At 46.4% G+C, this 15,909-nt stretch overlaps 1 protein-coding gene across 2 annotated transcripts in view; it reads left to right on the top strand.

The window, feature by feature from the left end:
* Positions 1 to 15,106, top strand: part of KDSR (3-ketodihydrosphingosine reductase) — a 41,003-nt gene extending 25,897 nt beyond the window's left edge. For both annotated transcript variants that reach the window (XM_070779154.1, XM_019986617.2), the window contains 4 exons: positions 561 to 644; positions 3,551 to 3,634; positions 7,321 to 7,422; positions 10,979 to 15,106. In XM_070779154.1, the coding sequence (XP_070635255.1) occupies positions 561 to 644; positions 3,551 to 3,634; positions 7,321 to 7,422; positions 10,979 to 11,098 (390 nt within the window). In that variant the 3' untranslated portion in view covers positions 11,099 to 15,106. The remainder of the gene's footprint in view (positions 1 to 560; positions 645 to 3,550; positions 3,635 to 7,320; positions 7,423 to 10,978) is intronic.
* Positions 15,107 to 15,909: the final 803 nt, after the last annotated feature.

Raw genomic sequence — 15,909 nt, 5'->3', positions numbered from 1 at the left:
ACCGTTTGCTGTCCTCACGGCAGCTTCCAGGCCCTGGTCAGTGGGAGCGAAAGAGCCTTAGAAGGAGGCTAGCGAACCTCTGTAGCTCAGGGCCAGCTGATTTCTGGAATAGAGGCTCGGGTGAGCTCTTTAATTTTATTTCTAAATGATCTTCAGGGCCAAGCGTTTCCTGATTCAGCCAGTGGTAGGGGCTTCTCTGGTGTCTCAGCAGGGAAAGAACCCGCCTACAATGCAGGAGACACCAGAGATACAGGTTCTATCCCTGGGTCAGAAAGATCCCCTGGAGAAGGAAATGGCAACCCCCTCCCGTACTCTTGCCTGGAGAATCCCATGGACAGAGGAGCCTGGCAGGACTGCAGTCCACGGGGTCGCAAGGGGTCAGCATGACTGCACACATACACACCGCTCCTCTACAGAACCAGCCTGTTGGTCTCACTACCTTTTGAGAAAATCAGGGCCGCGTGCGGAATGTCTGCCTGGCAGCCAGTGTGGGTTGATAAGGGAGGGTGCGAAAGTGTGTCTTGTTTTACTAAAGTTCTGATGTTGTCTCTGAAACGCAGGTGAAGCCTTACAATGTGTATGTCACAGTTGCCTACCCACCAGACACAGACACCCCTGGGTTTGCAAAAGAAAACCAAACCAAGGTGAGTATGCCTCTCTGTGCCCCGTTTCTAGTCTTGAACGTTGGAAACCCCTTTTCCTGTTTTCTGTCTTTCCGCCTTTCAGCTTGCAGGCATTTTCGTCAGAAAATTGAGCTTCTTTCAACTTACATGCTTGCAAGAGGCCTCAGAACTTTCTGGAACTTTGATTTGAAATCTTGGGGGCTATAGCCCTATTTTCTTTGTTACTTTTTGGCAATGCCACACAGTTTGTGGGAATCTTAGTTCCCAAACTAGGGATTGAACCCAGGCCCCCGCCGTGGAAGCGTTGAGTCCTACCCACTGGACCAGGAGGAAAGTCCTGGTTTGACCCTGTTTTCAAAGGCCGTTATTGCTAAGTCTTCAGGCTTGACGTAATGAATACAGCGCTTTCTTTCTGATGGAGAGTGTAGCTTGTAGTTTTAACTAACAAGTTAATAGTCTTCAGCTTCCCTGGTGACACCAGTGGTAAGAACTGGCCTGCCGATGCAGGAGACCTAAGAGACACGGGTTCGATCCCTGGGTGGGGGAGAATTCCACGGACAGAGGAGCCTGGCGGGCTACAGTCCACAGGGTCACCAAGAGTCCGACATGACTTACTGACTTAGCATGACACATAATACTCTTTACTGATAATATTTTCTCCTCTGGACTTAATTTCATTTAAGGACTTGAAGTGGTTGCTAATCCATTGTCTCTGCCTGGAGGTCTAATGGGCGCCTCAGATGTAACATTTCAAAACGGCACTTTAATTCCCTCTCGTTCCTGCTTAGGATTTTCCATCTCATTTCTGGTGCCCACCATTCCCACAGCTGCTCAGGCTGGAAACCCTGAAGCCAGCCTCGATGCCTCCTCTCACACCACCCTGGGCTCTGCTCTCAGGACCTATCCCCAGTCTGATTTTTTTTTTTTAACTGCAGATGTCACTACCATCCCAGCAGTGTGAGTCACCGATATTTTCTCCTGAACTGTTGTAAAGGTCTTCAACTTGGCCCGCCTGCTCCTGGCTCTTGCCCCGCTGGAGTCTTTTTCGTGGCATAGCTGGTGATCCTTGTAAAGGACAGGTCAGCTCTTGTCACTCCCCTGTGCAAACCCCTCTTGTGAGTAAAAAGCCAAAAAGCAAAACTTAAAAAAAAAACAATCCGAAACCACAAAAGATCAAAAACTCTTGTGCAGCATGGTCTAAAATGTTCTGGAATGGTGGAAACGATCTACGCCCGCAGCTCTGTAATGCAGTCACATCGTGGCTGTTAAACACTTGCCATGCAGCCAGTGGGACCGAGACACGGAAGGTCTCACTTTATTTAATTTGAAGTTAGAATTAAATGCCGTATGTTGGTGTTGATGGCACTCTGCGTGTGCGGCTCCCCGGGCTCCCAGCATGCTGGGAGAAGAAGCCAGGGGCCTTGAGCCGTTTGGGACCCCGTCTAGACCTCGGCCACCTGCCCTCCGCGATTTCTCCTCTTCCAGGCCTCCCGCGCCGGGGCTCCGTCCGCCCCCTGCGCCTGCCGGCCGACCCCACGTGTGGGCTGCACTCTGGCCACCCTCTCTCTGGGTGTCCGAGTGGATCTTCCTCCTGTGCTTCTTTTCATCTCCGTGTGGCTGTCATCCTGGAGAGGACTCCCCTGACGTGCTGTGTCTTAGCGTCCCTCCCGTGGGACGCTCACCATCCTCCGCCCTGGCCTTATTCTCCGCTGTGTTTTCCCGCCTCTGGACTTAAACAGTAATACAGTGACTGTCAGTCATCCCGAGCCGAAAGCAGGCTCTGTGCTTTGCTCGTGTGAACCTGCCTTGACACGTAGTAGGCACTCTCTGAGCAAGCAAAGTGGGGAAGAAGGGATCAGTCCGAACTTCCCCTCTGGAACTTGTCGTTTCTGGTCTTCTTCTCTGTTGTAGTGATTCTCACTAAGTGTGAATCTGCACCTCATCAAAACTGGCACTGACGCCCCATGGCTGTATGTTTTCAGAAAGATGTGTATGGTTTAGAAGCCTTTCCCCCTATTCATTTCTTTTTGACTCTGCTTCCTAAAATGACTACTATTTCAAAGAAATAAAGTTAACGTGAATGCCCTGTTTTAAAATAAGGGGCATCTGCTAGGCAGATTTGCAACATTTGATAAGTGGGCTTCTAGGTAGAGGCCAGAGCTGGCAACGGGTGGTGCTTTCCCCGTGAAGGTTTGATTTTGATGTTCAATTGCTTTTTCTTTTTCCTTGGCTAAGATGTTGGGCTGATTCTGTGGGCAGATGAGCTGCAGCCTTGCTCCGTGAGCCCTGTAGAGGGCGCACAGAGCCTTTACCTCTGCCGGGGTCTGGCCACATGCGGTCGTGCTGGCCTGGGGACGCGGGAGAGTGGCGGCACCTTCCAAAGGACTTTTCTCTTAATTCAGGTTCATCAAGAAACACTTGGCTTTTATGAGCTCTCCGCTTTTCTATCTTAAGGAAATATGTTCTGGTTTTTATTTTATTTTTTCAAGCCCACATGGTAAATAAAATTAATCGTTTCATACCATTTAAGGCTTAAGTTTTGAAACTTCTAACTGAAACTCCCTTCTGAAGAATTTTTGAGCACATGGGTTGCATGTTGCTCCAAAGATTTAAAAATAAAAAAGACAAAGCAGGGTCTTTTTTTTTTTTTTTCATATTTTAAATGAAGCTCTGATGGTTCTCACTGGAATTAGGACTCTTGTCCCACAGAGTAACTGGGGCACTGAGGGGCTGAATTGTACACAGTAACCAGGTAGAAACTGATCTGGAATCCAGATGGACTTAGTTCTAAAAATAGGAATCCGTTCAAAGGTAGAAAACTAGAATTATGTATAAATTAGGGGAGGAGGACTGTCAAAATTATTTACTTTTTAATGTAGTGGGTAGTAACGGTATTGATAATGTCTATTTTTTTTTCACCTTTTTAGCCTTTAGAGACACGTCTTATTTCAGAGACCACATCTGTCTGCAAACCAGAACAAGTGGCCAAACAAATTGTTAAAGACGCTGTAGTAAGTAAAACCCTTGTTCCCTTGTGAATGGTTACAGTGCTGTATTTCCAAAAAGGTATTTGTCCCAGGGTTTTTTTTTCAAAATGTAAAATTACTAGCATGTGTGTATGTGTGTACGTTAAATTCATCATATCTAATATCATAGACTGTTCTTTTCTTCCCTGGTTAATTCCATGTTAATAAGTTCTGGGAACTCGTTATATCTCTTTTTGTTTTTGAATTTTACTTTTGGTTGCACTGGGTCTCAGTTGGTGCGTGCGGGCTTTCCCTGGTAGTGGCAAGCGGAGGCTCCTCTTCCTCGTGCTGCAGAGGCGTCTCACTGCGGCGGCTTCTCTGCTGAGGAGCGTGGATGCTCCAGGCGCCCTGGCTTCTGTCGCTGTGGCTCCCGGCTCTGGAGTCTGGGCTCAGCAGTTGTTGGCACACTGGCTTAGTTGCTCTGCAGCATGTGGGATCGTCCCGGACCAGAGATCGAAGCTGTGGCCCTTGCACTGGCAGGCGGGTTCTTACCAGACCACCAGGGAAGTCGCATGGTTGTGTCTCTTAATCTCAGGAGCAGGTTGAGCAGGCTGAGAGCCTTAGTTCTTTGAAAGGAAACCGAGATTTGCCTGTGATGCGTAAGCGGTTATAGACTGTGTCTGGCGTGTTGTCATCTTCCTCCTCTGCCACAGTATTTTCAGTTCTAGATATTTTTTTAGGTGTCTTACTGCCGCACTGGTTTAAGGATTTTCCTTTCCCTTTCCTGCTTCCTGGTATAATTTCCCCAAATGTTTACTAACAAGAAAGTGCTGCCCGCCCCCTCGGCCATCGTCCCAGTGGCCCTCCACTTTCCGGAGTTTATTCAGAGTCCAGAACGGTCTTTCTCGAAACCAGGTACTGTTCTGTAGGACGACGTGTGGGCCACAAGCTTTTTGGCAGCGTTCCTGTTAACCCACATGCAGAAAAATACACATGTCCAGGGGACATATAAACATACGTGTAATCCTTAGGCCCACATTGGATTTAGGAAACTTGGGGATGATCCGAATGAGAAGTGTCGGCTGGCTGGACCTTGGCCTTGAAGGAACACCCGTTGCATGTTCAGGCCGAACCCAGCAGAATACAGGAAGCCTTGAAGGCTATTAAAACATCTGCGGACGTGGGAAGGACTTTGCCCTGATTGTGTTCAAAGGCGTAGGAAGATGGCACCAGTGGATTGGGTGGACTTTGTTTTTCCTGCTTATCTCAAGTCAAAGCAAACACACTCCATGTTTTTAATGATTCGAAGCAGCTCTTTGTATTTTGGCAGGATTCCTTTAATCTGGAGGTTCTCACGCTTCTTTCATCTCTTGAGCACTTTCCACCCTAAACTTGTCCACAGCCCCAGAGAACTGTTGGTTCCATGGCTTATCCTTATCAATATTTGCTACATCAGAAAGTGAAACTGTATCATTTAAAAAGGATTTATTCATTTAAAATGACAATGATAAATTCAGTGTATTTTACTGTAACATTTTTATAACAAAAAGTATTTTTCAAAACAAAACTTAGGGGGAAGGGGGGCATTGTTTCTCGTCCCCCAGCCTCTTTAGTGTCTGCTGACTGAGAGCAGCTGCCCCGTAGCTGCTCCCGCATGCCGTGTCGAGTCATTCTGCATGAAGGGTGCGAAGCGAGGCTGGCCGTGCAAAGACTGGAAAAGGAAGGGAGACTCTGTGGGCTTTTCAGATCATTGTGGACATTCCTCTTTTTTTAATATAAAAACCTAAACTAGATGAATCGTGGTTTCTTAAAGGTTAGTCGCAATGTGAAATTGGAAATTCTAGCAGTGAACTCCGGAGAAGGCGATGGCACCCCACTTCAGTCCTCTTGCCTGGAGAATCCCAGGGACAGGGGAGCCTGGTGGGCTGCCGTCTATGGGGTCGCACAGAGTCGGACGCGACTGAAGCGACTTAGCAGCAGCAGCAGTGAACTCTTTGTTCTCTATTCTGTGACAGCCCATCAGTCTGCCTTGCACTGTTTTGTACCCATTCATGATTTTGTAACTTTATGTATTCATCCTTGGGAAAATATGAATTCCCTGAGTTACCCCCAAAAATCGCATTCATTCATATCACTGCTGATCTTACGATAGAAGTCTTTCTGTAACTGAGAAGGTGACAGCCTCAAAATGGCAGACACACGTTCTTCCCAATTCTGGCTCAGATTTGCACACGGACTACAAAAGCTGCCCGCTTTTCTTGAAGCGACAGTCGTTCCATGCATTTCCTGCTAGGAATCTTCCATCCCCCCGTCTGAATGACCACAGATGGTCAGGCCTGGTTCTTGCTGTGGACACGGTCCGCGGAAGCAGCGGGACCCTGCCTGACCCGCGCAGCGGGAGCAGGGCTCGCCCGCGAGGCGTCCGTGCCCTCCCGCCGGCGCAGAGCGCGAGGGGGCGCCCGTGTGAGGCTCTTCGTCGTGCAGAACAGTAGGAAGACGCGTCCCGAGTGTCGAGCCGCTTCCTGTGCTGTGCAGTGGGCCCCCGTTGGTGGTCTGTTGACTCACCGTAGGGTGCGCACGTCAGTCCTGACGTCCCGGTAGGTCCCACGCCTCCTTTCTCCCGCGGTTGTCTATAGTTTGTTCCCTACACCTGTCTCTGTTTCTGCTTTGTAAATACGTTCATCTGTACCATGTCTCTAGATTCCACATGTATGTGTTAATATGCGATACTTGTTTTTCTCTTTCTGGCTGAGTTTTCTGTGGGGACCTAAATGGGAAGGAGACCCAGTGGCGGAGGGGGTGTGCATGCGCGTGACTGAGCCGCTGGCTGCACAGCAGTTGTCGTCGTGAAGCAACTATTAATCAGTTCAGTTCAGTTCAGTAGCTCAGTCGTGTCCGACAGACTCAGGTCCATTGAGTCGGTGATGCCATCCACCATCTCATCCTCTGTCGTCCCCTTCTCCTCCTGCCCCCAATCCCTCCCAGCATCAGAGTCTTTTCCAATGAGTCAACTCTTTGCATAAGGTGGCCAAAGTACTGGAGTTTCAGCTTTAGCATCATTCCTTCCAAAGAAATCCCAGGGCTGATCTCCTTCAGAATGGACTGGTTGGCTCTCCTTGCAGTCCAAGGGACTCTTGAGAGTCTCCTCCAACACCACAGTTCAGAAGCGTCGATTCCTCGGCGCTCAGCCTTCTTCACAGTGCATTACTCCAATTAAAAAAAAAATCAGAAAAAAGATGTCCTCCAGGGTCGAGATTGAACAAAACGATTCATTTTACTGCTTAACAAGTGCAGTTTTAAGCAAAACTGACCTTTAAAATTTTTATTGGAGATTGAACAATTTGTTTTCTTCCTGTGTTTACTGACCATTGTAAGTGTTGGGGACAGTGGGGAGGCGCCCCCACTGTGGTCCGTGCTAACCAGACAGCGGCATTTCCCATCAGTGCTCGTGCCACGGGTGAAAATAGGCAATTAGTGTCTCAGTGCTGGCATCACTGTGGTTTTGTCTTTGGGGAGGGTCTCCCGACACTCAGAGTCTGTGGCCCACATTTTGAGAAGCCTCCATCCAGCCACCCCAGCCTGCCACGGCCTCGTTCATCCCCGAGCTCACACGTGTGCCCGTGACCGTTCCTCCCCCTGACGTGGACGGACACGGGTCATCCTTTCTGGTGTGCTGAGCTGATTGTTTTCCATGATGCTACCACTGCCTCTTTCCTTTCTTTCTGTTTCAGCAAGGAAATTTCAACAGTTCCATCGGTTCCGACGGGTACATGCTCTCATCGCTGACCTGTGGAATGGCTCCAGTAACGTCCATCATGGAAGGGCTCCAGCAGGTGAGCCGTGCCCGAGCCTCAGGACAGACGGACACCCAGACAGACAGCCGGGCCTTTCACTGAACCTCAGTGGGCAAAGGCTGAAGGGAGACATGGAAGCTTTACCTGAGGGTGTGAAGAGTTGTTCCTGAAGTATCAGCTTTTTTCTTCCTCTACCCGGGAGAAGTAAACAGGAAATATTTTAAAGTTGTTTAGTCACTAAGTCACAGCCCGCCAGGTCCCTTTGTCTGTGGGCTTCTCCATTAACACTAGAGTGGGTCGCCATGCCCTCCCCTAGGGGATCTTCCTGACCCAGGGATGGAACCCACGTCTCCTGGGTGGCAGGCGGATTCTTTACCGTCTGAGCCACCAGGGAAGCCAGGTTAAAGATGTAACGTGAGGAATTTAGACTGGGAAGAAGTCTTCCACGTGGGGCTGCAGGTGTAGAGAGAAAGCGTCTGCTCTGCTATTAGGGTGTTAATCTGGTTTTCCTCTGAGAATGCTTCCTCTTCTGGAATTGAAAAATGGAAATCTTTGTCTTCAGGGGGTGCGTGCATGATAAGTTGCTTCAATCATGTCCAACTCTTTGTCCCTATGGGCCGTAGCCAGCCAGGCTCCTCTGGGATTGTCTATGGGATGTCCATGGAATTCTCCACGCAGTAATACTCGAGTGGGTTGCCATTTCCTTCTCCAGGGAATCTTCCCCACCCAGGGTTCAAACATGGGTCTCTTAAGTCTCCTGCACTGGGAAGCAGGTTCTTTACCACTAGGGCCACCTGGGAATCCTGGGGAGTCTCTAGGGGTTAGAGGTGGTCTTGCCTGAAAGTCCCAGGATATCAGACCAGAAACTGTCCAGTGAGTCAGACCACAGAAGCTCAGGGAGGTAAGTCAAGGGTGCGATGCAGTCCCTGCACTCACGGCAATTACAGCTCATCCGGAAGAGACATAAAAATTAGCTGCTCCTTGATGAGCCTGCTGCCGTGTCCGCTGTTGGAGAATCAGAGGTAAGGCTGCAGCCTCTGGACGCCATGAGGCTTGCAGTCTGGTGGGAGAGACTGAGGAGACTGATGAGAGAGTGCAGCGCCGCGTGATGAGGGTTTTCACAGAGGGATCGCTCTGGAAAGACCGAGGCGGGTGATGGAGGGGAGATGGGAGCTGGGCAGCCCCTCGGGTGCGGTTTATGGCAGAGCGATGTAGCCTCATTCACCCTGGAAAGTCCCGGTGAGTCGGGTAGGGAGAGGCTTCCTTCTCGCTCTGCTTCTCCCAGGGGGAGACCCTCGGAAGCCCCGGGGCGTCCCGTGGTTGAGTCCACTGTCGCCCAGGGGCGTGCAGAGTCAACCCCTGCTCAGGGAACCGAGACCCCGCGTGCCTCGGGGTTTGGCCACCAACAACAAAAAGAGCAGTCACTAAATTTCTTTTAGGTGTTTATAGAGAATGTGAGTAGAACCCAGTGAATTCCCACAGACCTGCTCTCCACTCCCTCCGGATGTCTTGCAGGCTGGTGTGGCTGGCTCTCTGTTACAACTAATGAGCTAGTATAGATACATTATTACTACCCAAAGTCCACAGTTTGCCTTGGGATTTATTCATGGTGTCATCCATCCATCCTGTGAGTTCTGACGACTATAGAGTGACCCATATCCAGCATTAAAGTGTCCTACAGATAATTCACTGCCCTGAATAGTGCACTGTGCATGCTAAGTCACTTCAGTCGTGATCAACTCTTTTTGAACCTGTGGACTGTCACCTGCCAGGCTCCTCTGTCCATGGGATTATCCCAGCAAGGATGCTGGAGTGGGCTGCCATGCCCTCCTCCAGGGGATCCTCCTGACCCAGGGACTGAACCCACATCTCTTACATCTTCTGCATTGGCAGGTGGGCTCTTTACCACTAGGGCCACTGGAAGCTCTGAATATTCCCTTGGGTCCACCTATTTCTGAAACCCTGGCAACCACTGAGGGTTTCACTGTCCTCCAGAGTTTGCCTTTTCCAGCTTCACTTTGGTTTTTATACTTTTCAAAATTATCCTTCTGCCTACTTGAGAGAATGAGGTCATTTTTGAGACTTGATATGAAAAACAGCACACCCTCATCCCATATCCCCCGTTCACCCTTCTCAGAAGCAGTCGGGCTCTGACCTTTACCTCCTTATCTCTGGAGCAGACACTTCCATGGAGGCTTTTAGCTGATTTCTTGGTTCTGGATCAGGTTGATATCCTGCTGAAGGGTGCACACGGAGCTCCCCTTTCTTACCTTTCTCTCCTTGCTCACACCTACCCCTCCCCCAACTCTTATTCTCCCTTTTTAGTGATACTGTGATTTTGGTTAGACTGCACTGAAGTAGCCATCATTAGGGCTCTTTCAATGCTGTTCACAGCTGAGCTGTGTAATACACACAACCCATTCTCCTTTCTCGTACAGTCTTTTTTATTCTTCCCTGAAATGAAAGGGTAGCTGGCCTTTTACTAGGTATTATTCATAATGATTGTGTTCATCTCCTCTTAGAAATATCAGGTACTGTGTCAGCTTCACCTTCTGGAAGGACTTCCTTGTGGAGCCTCCTGACCTGCCGTCAGGACTGGCTGCTGCCCCCGAGTCTGGCACTTGGGGGACCCCGGCCCCCCTTTGCAGTCACCCCAGGGACCCTCCACCTCTTCTCAGTGTCGGGCCCCCTGCTTCCTTGTGTCACCGGGCGTTGCCTTTCTCTGTTGATGCCCTTCTCTTTGGCTGTTTCCCTCTTCTAGTAGCTTCTTGAAAAACAGGTGATGCTTGGGAGGCAGTGTTTGTGGCGTTTCTGCATGGCTTGTGGGGTCTTGGTTCCCTGACCAGGGATCGAACCCAGGCCCTCAGCAGTGAAAGCACGGAGTCCTAACCACTGGAGGACCAGGGAATTCCTGGGAGGCAAATTTTTTGATGCTTTGTATCTTTGAAAATGTTTCTCTTTGTAGTTTCCTGCCTTTTAAAAGTTGCATTTACAGGTGATACAGTGAGAGTCCCTTACTGGAAAGGGCAAAAATTAATGGGTATGGTTAATTGCTTTCTTAACCCTGAGACAGTAATTGCTCTTTTTCAGTTGGTTGTCTGCCCAGGTCTGGAGCGAGCTGGTGGCAGCTTGCACTAGTCATTCTCAGTGCCTGGCATAGGGACTGCCTTTTACAATCAGTACATAAACCTTAAACCAAGAAGCCTCGATTGTAGTCTGGATATTGGAGATGCTTCTCTGAATCTTTCCTAGCTCAGAGAACCCTAAGGCTACTAAGAATCTCCATTTTGTTCTCCGTGTAGTTGCATATGTTTCAGTAACTGGACGACGATTTGTCGTCGCCTGTCTGCAGGCCCTGTGCTGTCCAGCGGCACAGAGCAGATGGCTGCTGCTGTCTCTGTTCCGCTGGTGCGTACAAAGCTCTCACTATATACCCTGATCCTTGGAGCAGATCACAGAGTCTCACTATATACCCTGATCCTTGGAGCAGATCGGAGATACGTCTTAGGGACTGTGTATCAGAGCCGTATCTGAAAGCCCCTGGATGGGAGGGTGTGCGTCCCGCCCTGTGAGCTCACAGGCTTCTGTCTCGCAGGTGGTCACCATGGGCCTCTTCCGCACGATCGCACTGTTTTACCTTGGAAGTTTCGACAGTATCGTTCGTCGCTGCATGATGCAGAAGGCGAAATTGGAAACTGTAGACAAAACTGCCTAATTCTTACCCCTTGGAAAAAGACTGTCTGAATAATTTACCAGCTTGCTGCTAAGTGGGACACAGTTTTGGGCTTGCAGACATTTATGTCTTGCTTTCTAATCTGTGAGATTGGACCAGTGATCTTCAGAAACCTGGCTGCAAGCAAGGGGATCGCCGTTCAACTCCAGACTATTATTAATACTATGCAAATACGGAGGAGACCACTTGATTCTCCGAGGTGGAGAGGTGATGGTCAGGGAACTCACAGCATGTGAGCAGGATTCCGGAATGATCATTGAAATGTTTCTTCTGTTTTTTTTCCCGTTAGAAATCATGTCCAGAAATGGGTTTCTGGGACCTTTTCTTTTTTTCTCTTTTTTAACTTAGTGTGTTTTATTCCAGATGCATTTTACACATTGCCGTGGGGTATGAATGCATAATAATGTCCATGACTCACTCTGATGCTGGTGGTCACTTGTGGTTTCTTTCTCTTTGATCCCATAAAACTACGTGGGGGATGGGAGAGGACCATACCGAGGAACGAAGGAGATAAATATATTCCAGTAGGAAAAACAATGGTTTTTTGTCTTCTTTAGACTTGAATGCTTAGGGCATGTCTCATTTTTCATTCATGGAGAAAGGGAGCCTCCTAAAATATTTTCTGAAGAGAAGTAAAACCTTAGAAGCTTAAAAGTTTACAATTTCTTCAGTAGCCATAATGACCTGAAGCTCACCCATTCCATTGTAGTTTCTTATTCTTCCCATGTCTTCCTTTCCAATTTTGCTTAGACTGCTATAATATTTTTATAAAAAAAAAGAAAAGAGAGACCAGTTTTTTCCCTTGACTTTAAAAATTAATTAATGAATTTATTAAAGCAAATGAAAAAGTTAGAAAGTATGACCTTTTTCTCCTCGTAGCATGTATGTAGCTTTTAAAAAAGACTGAAGGGGGACTTCGCCAGTGGTCTAGCGGTTAAGACTGCCCTTTCAATGCAGGGGCACAGGTTCGATCCCTGGTCGGGGAACTAAGATCCCACATGCCATGTGGCACAGCAAAAACAACGCTGACAGCATATTTCAGCTTGGGGTTTTTCCTGAGATGGTCCTGTGGGTTTTCCCCCTTTGCTGTGTCCGTGTGGTGCCTTACACTGATAAATGTTTGTGTTGAACCTTCCTTGCACTGCAGAGGTAGAGTCCATCTGGCCAAGGTGTATAATCATTTCAATATGCAGCTGAAGCAATACTTTTACGGACCCACCTCCTTAGAAAATAAGTTAGAAAATGTACCCCCTTCCGTTTTCTGCCGGTGTTGGGGGGTGGGGGTGGGGGCTCCTGCGGAGGCGCCCTCGAGGCGGGCACTGGCAGCAGCCTCAGTTTACTCATTAAGAAAAAACTAGCACGACAGGGCTGCCCGGTGTTGAAGACGCTTGTTTCTGAAATGAAATGATCGCCCTATTCTTTCCATGACTCCACTGACCTTGAGAACATCTCCTACCGCGTGTTAAGCAAGCCTAGCCGTGGTCGCTGGCACAGCGCAGGCCTGGATGCGCTGTTGCTCCCGGGACGCGGCCCGCCGTCCACTGGCGGATCCGCGGCGAGGCCGGTGAGCCGCTCCGTCAGCGGATGCGCTCTGCAGACCTGAGACCCGAGGGCGGCGCCCTCGTTGTGCCGAGCCCCGCGCTCTCGCACACGCTGTGAGCTTATGCATCTCCACATTCCAGTTCCTTTTAGTGAGAAAAGACCACTGCTTTGGAAGAGAACAGCAGCTGTACAAGAGATTAAAGATCTGAACACTGACAAACCTTTTTTACTCTTGAGTTTTTGAACTCTTGACTTTCAAATGACTTAATTTTTACAAAGTAAGATGTTTAATGGCTTTAATCCACAGTGTCTTTTTAAAAGACATGAGAATAACACATGTTCAAACACTGACAGAGATAGAAGAAACTATTATTTAATATATAAGTTGCTTGGGATGACTTCATTGCAGTCTATCGGGGTGGGTTGAACCCATAAAGTTTTCATGAATCTCTCAGCCTTCAGGAGCCATCGTCTGCAAACTCCGTTGAGTCATATCGGGCAGCTTCTAAAAGGGAGTAATGACTATATTTTCCTCATTCCCAGAAAACAGATACAAAGTAAAAGCTGGGTGTTTCTCGATTTTATTCTTTTCTCATAAGTGTTTCTTGAATGTGGGTATCTTCTACTGATGGTCTATATTAAAGTCTAGTCCAAAAGGGTGCATTCTTAAATTAACTATTTTACAGTAGTTATTTCAATATACATTTCTCAAGGTATTCTCAGAGAGACTTCAGTCATTCCAGGTCACCTACTACCTGAACAAATCTAAGAGCCCCTGTTCCACAACAGGGAGATGGCCCCAACTGAGATGAAGCGCGAGCATGAGAGCAGATTCGTGGAAATTATAGCATCAGGGAATTATAGCACAAGATTCGTGGAAATAGAGCATCTGTCAGAGATGGCAGAGGTCTACAGTTTTGTAAACAAAAAGGTTTGAAAACTGAGGTGTTCCTTTTTTTCTTCCTACACTTGGTGCCATAAGGCACTTGATAGCAAAACCTGACTTGAGATTCCTGTAGTTTTTATTTATGTCACACCATGGGCTGATCACTTGTCTGAAGAAGTACCAACGGTTTTGATGACAGGGATTGCCCTAGACTCTGTGGAGATGTTTTTTTATAATATCCAGTGTAGACCCCGTATTACCTTTTCAAAATGTTAAAGAAAAAAAATTTTTTTTGGATGGGTGATTGTAGACACTTAATGAGCATCACACAGTGACTTGGCTTCATCTAAATCGTGAAACTATTACAAGGCAAATTCTACTTTTTATCTTTTTTGGCTCAATTCTTATTAAACCCTTTATTACACTGATTTCTTTTTTGCTCGGAAAGAAGAGAAAGACTGAATCAGACTGCAGATTGTTAGGGAAACTATTGGCTTTTTTTTTTTTTAAGGATCACATTGATTCAACACTTTCTATTGTGCTCAGAAGTGGGTAAGTCTTACTTGTGACAGAAGAAGTTTAATCATAATTCTGTTGAAAGGTGGATTCTGTGTATGTGACCAACAATAGCTTATTATGTGAGTTTCAGGTCTGATGTGCCTGCCTGTACTAGGTTGGGTTGTACTATTTTATTATAATGTATTTGTGAGTATATTTATTTTAATGTTTAACGTTATTCAGCCATTGAAATTGCAAAGTATGCTCAAGGACCCTATGTCATTGAAAAAGGTATGAAAATTCTCATTTATTTTTGCCAAAACAAAGTCAAGAGTGTTGTTCTTTTCTATGTATTTAAAATTTAACTTTGACAGCTGAAAGGAGAAGAAATTAAGAATGCTGTTAGTGATGGCCCCTTTACATGAAATTGGATTTGTTTCATTATAAGTCTCTGTTTGGATCCAGTAAACCATTTATTTTTGATTCTTAGAAGTAAAAATTTGACAGACCATTTCTAATATTAAATGACAAAACCTTTTTCATAATAGTTGCTTTGATTCAAAGAATTGTATGTCTTTGTCTTTTCAGAAGAAGGTAGTCCCATAATAATTTTTTTAAAATGAATTGTATCAACATATTTAATTTTATTATATCATATTACAATTTAAATATGTCTTAACTTACTTGAGGACACTTAAGCTATTCATACTTTTTGACCTAAAATGTTTTGTATCTTTCTCATTTCCTTAACTTCTTAGTGACTCAGCGTTGAAAAATACCTACTAACCATAATCTTCCATATTCTGGACTAAATCTTGTTTAGTTCAGAGCAGTGATGGCAGGTTTGTTTTTTTGAAGAGGAGAGACTAGCTATTATATTTTACACTTGCTTGAGGTGACAACTCTAAAGGCATTTTTAAACTGATGAGTGCATATGGCTATTTTGATATATAATAGAACCTGTGTTTGCTACTTTAGAAGCTTTTGTGGCAGAATTGTAACCTAATTTTCATATCTTGTATTTCTGAATCATGACAAAAAATAAATGGGGAACATGCTTTACAGATTTGAAAACGTATTTCTTAGAAATGTGCATTTTTAAAGACACATTTAAGCAAAACACCAGTCTCTTTCGTGATATTATCCTAACCTTATATCTTAAACACTTGACAAGGCTTAATTTTTATCGTTTTTTAGGAAGTATTATTTTCACAGTAGATGTTTCGGCCCTTGTTTCAAATAATGTTCTGGATTTGTGTGACTCTAGTGTGGGATATATGAATAAAAGGAAGAAATATGGAATTTAAGAAAATTTCTTAGGTAATTATGTTTCATATACAAATTGATTTTCTATGCTTTAAGGCTTCATATTCCAACAAGGAAATATCTTCTAGACTCTGAAGGGCACAGAAGAGAGAGATGGGAAAGAACACGCCTTAATATTTCTCGATCCTTAAATAGAAAAATTGTGGTCACATTGACCAGAGATGCCTTGGATGGCTTGATTGGCAAATTGAACCTTTCTTTCAGTTTGAGCCACTTGTATACATAAATGGCATAGGATATGCCCTCTGTAGTTTTTATGTTTGGATGTTTAAAAGGGAAATCATTTCTTGACTTCTGTCCCACTCTTGATTTTATACACCCCATTCTCATTCGGCCTGTATTTATCGAATGCCTGTGAGGAGCTTGGTATCCAGGCACCGGCAGTGTAAACAGTACTGGTGTAAACAGTCTGCCCCACCCGTGGGGATCCCATTTCTGGTGTGTCCCCCGCTCACCTCTTCATCCCTCTGAAGGCTCTGACCAGTCTTCCTGGAGAAAGAGGAACTGCTCCCCATTCCTGTCTTCAGGCTTCTGACCCTTA

This window comes from Bos indicus, chromosome 24, assembly GCF_029378745.1.
Source record: "Bos indicus isolate NIAB-ARS_2022 breed Sahiwal x Tharparkar chromosome 24, NIAB-ARS_B.indTharparkar_mat_pri_1.0, whole genome shotgun sequence".
NCBI lineage: Eukaryota > Metazoa > Chordata > Mammalia > Artiodactyla > Bovidae > Bos > Bos indicus.
Note: the sequence above shows the minus strand (reverse complement) of the source record. Positions and strands in the feature narration are given on the sequence as shown.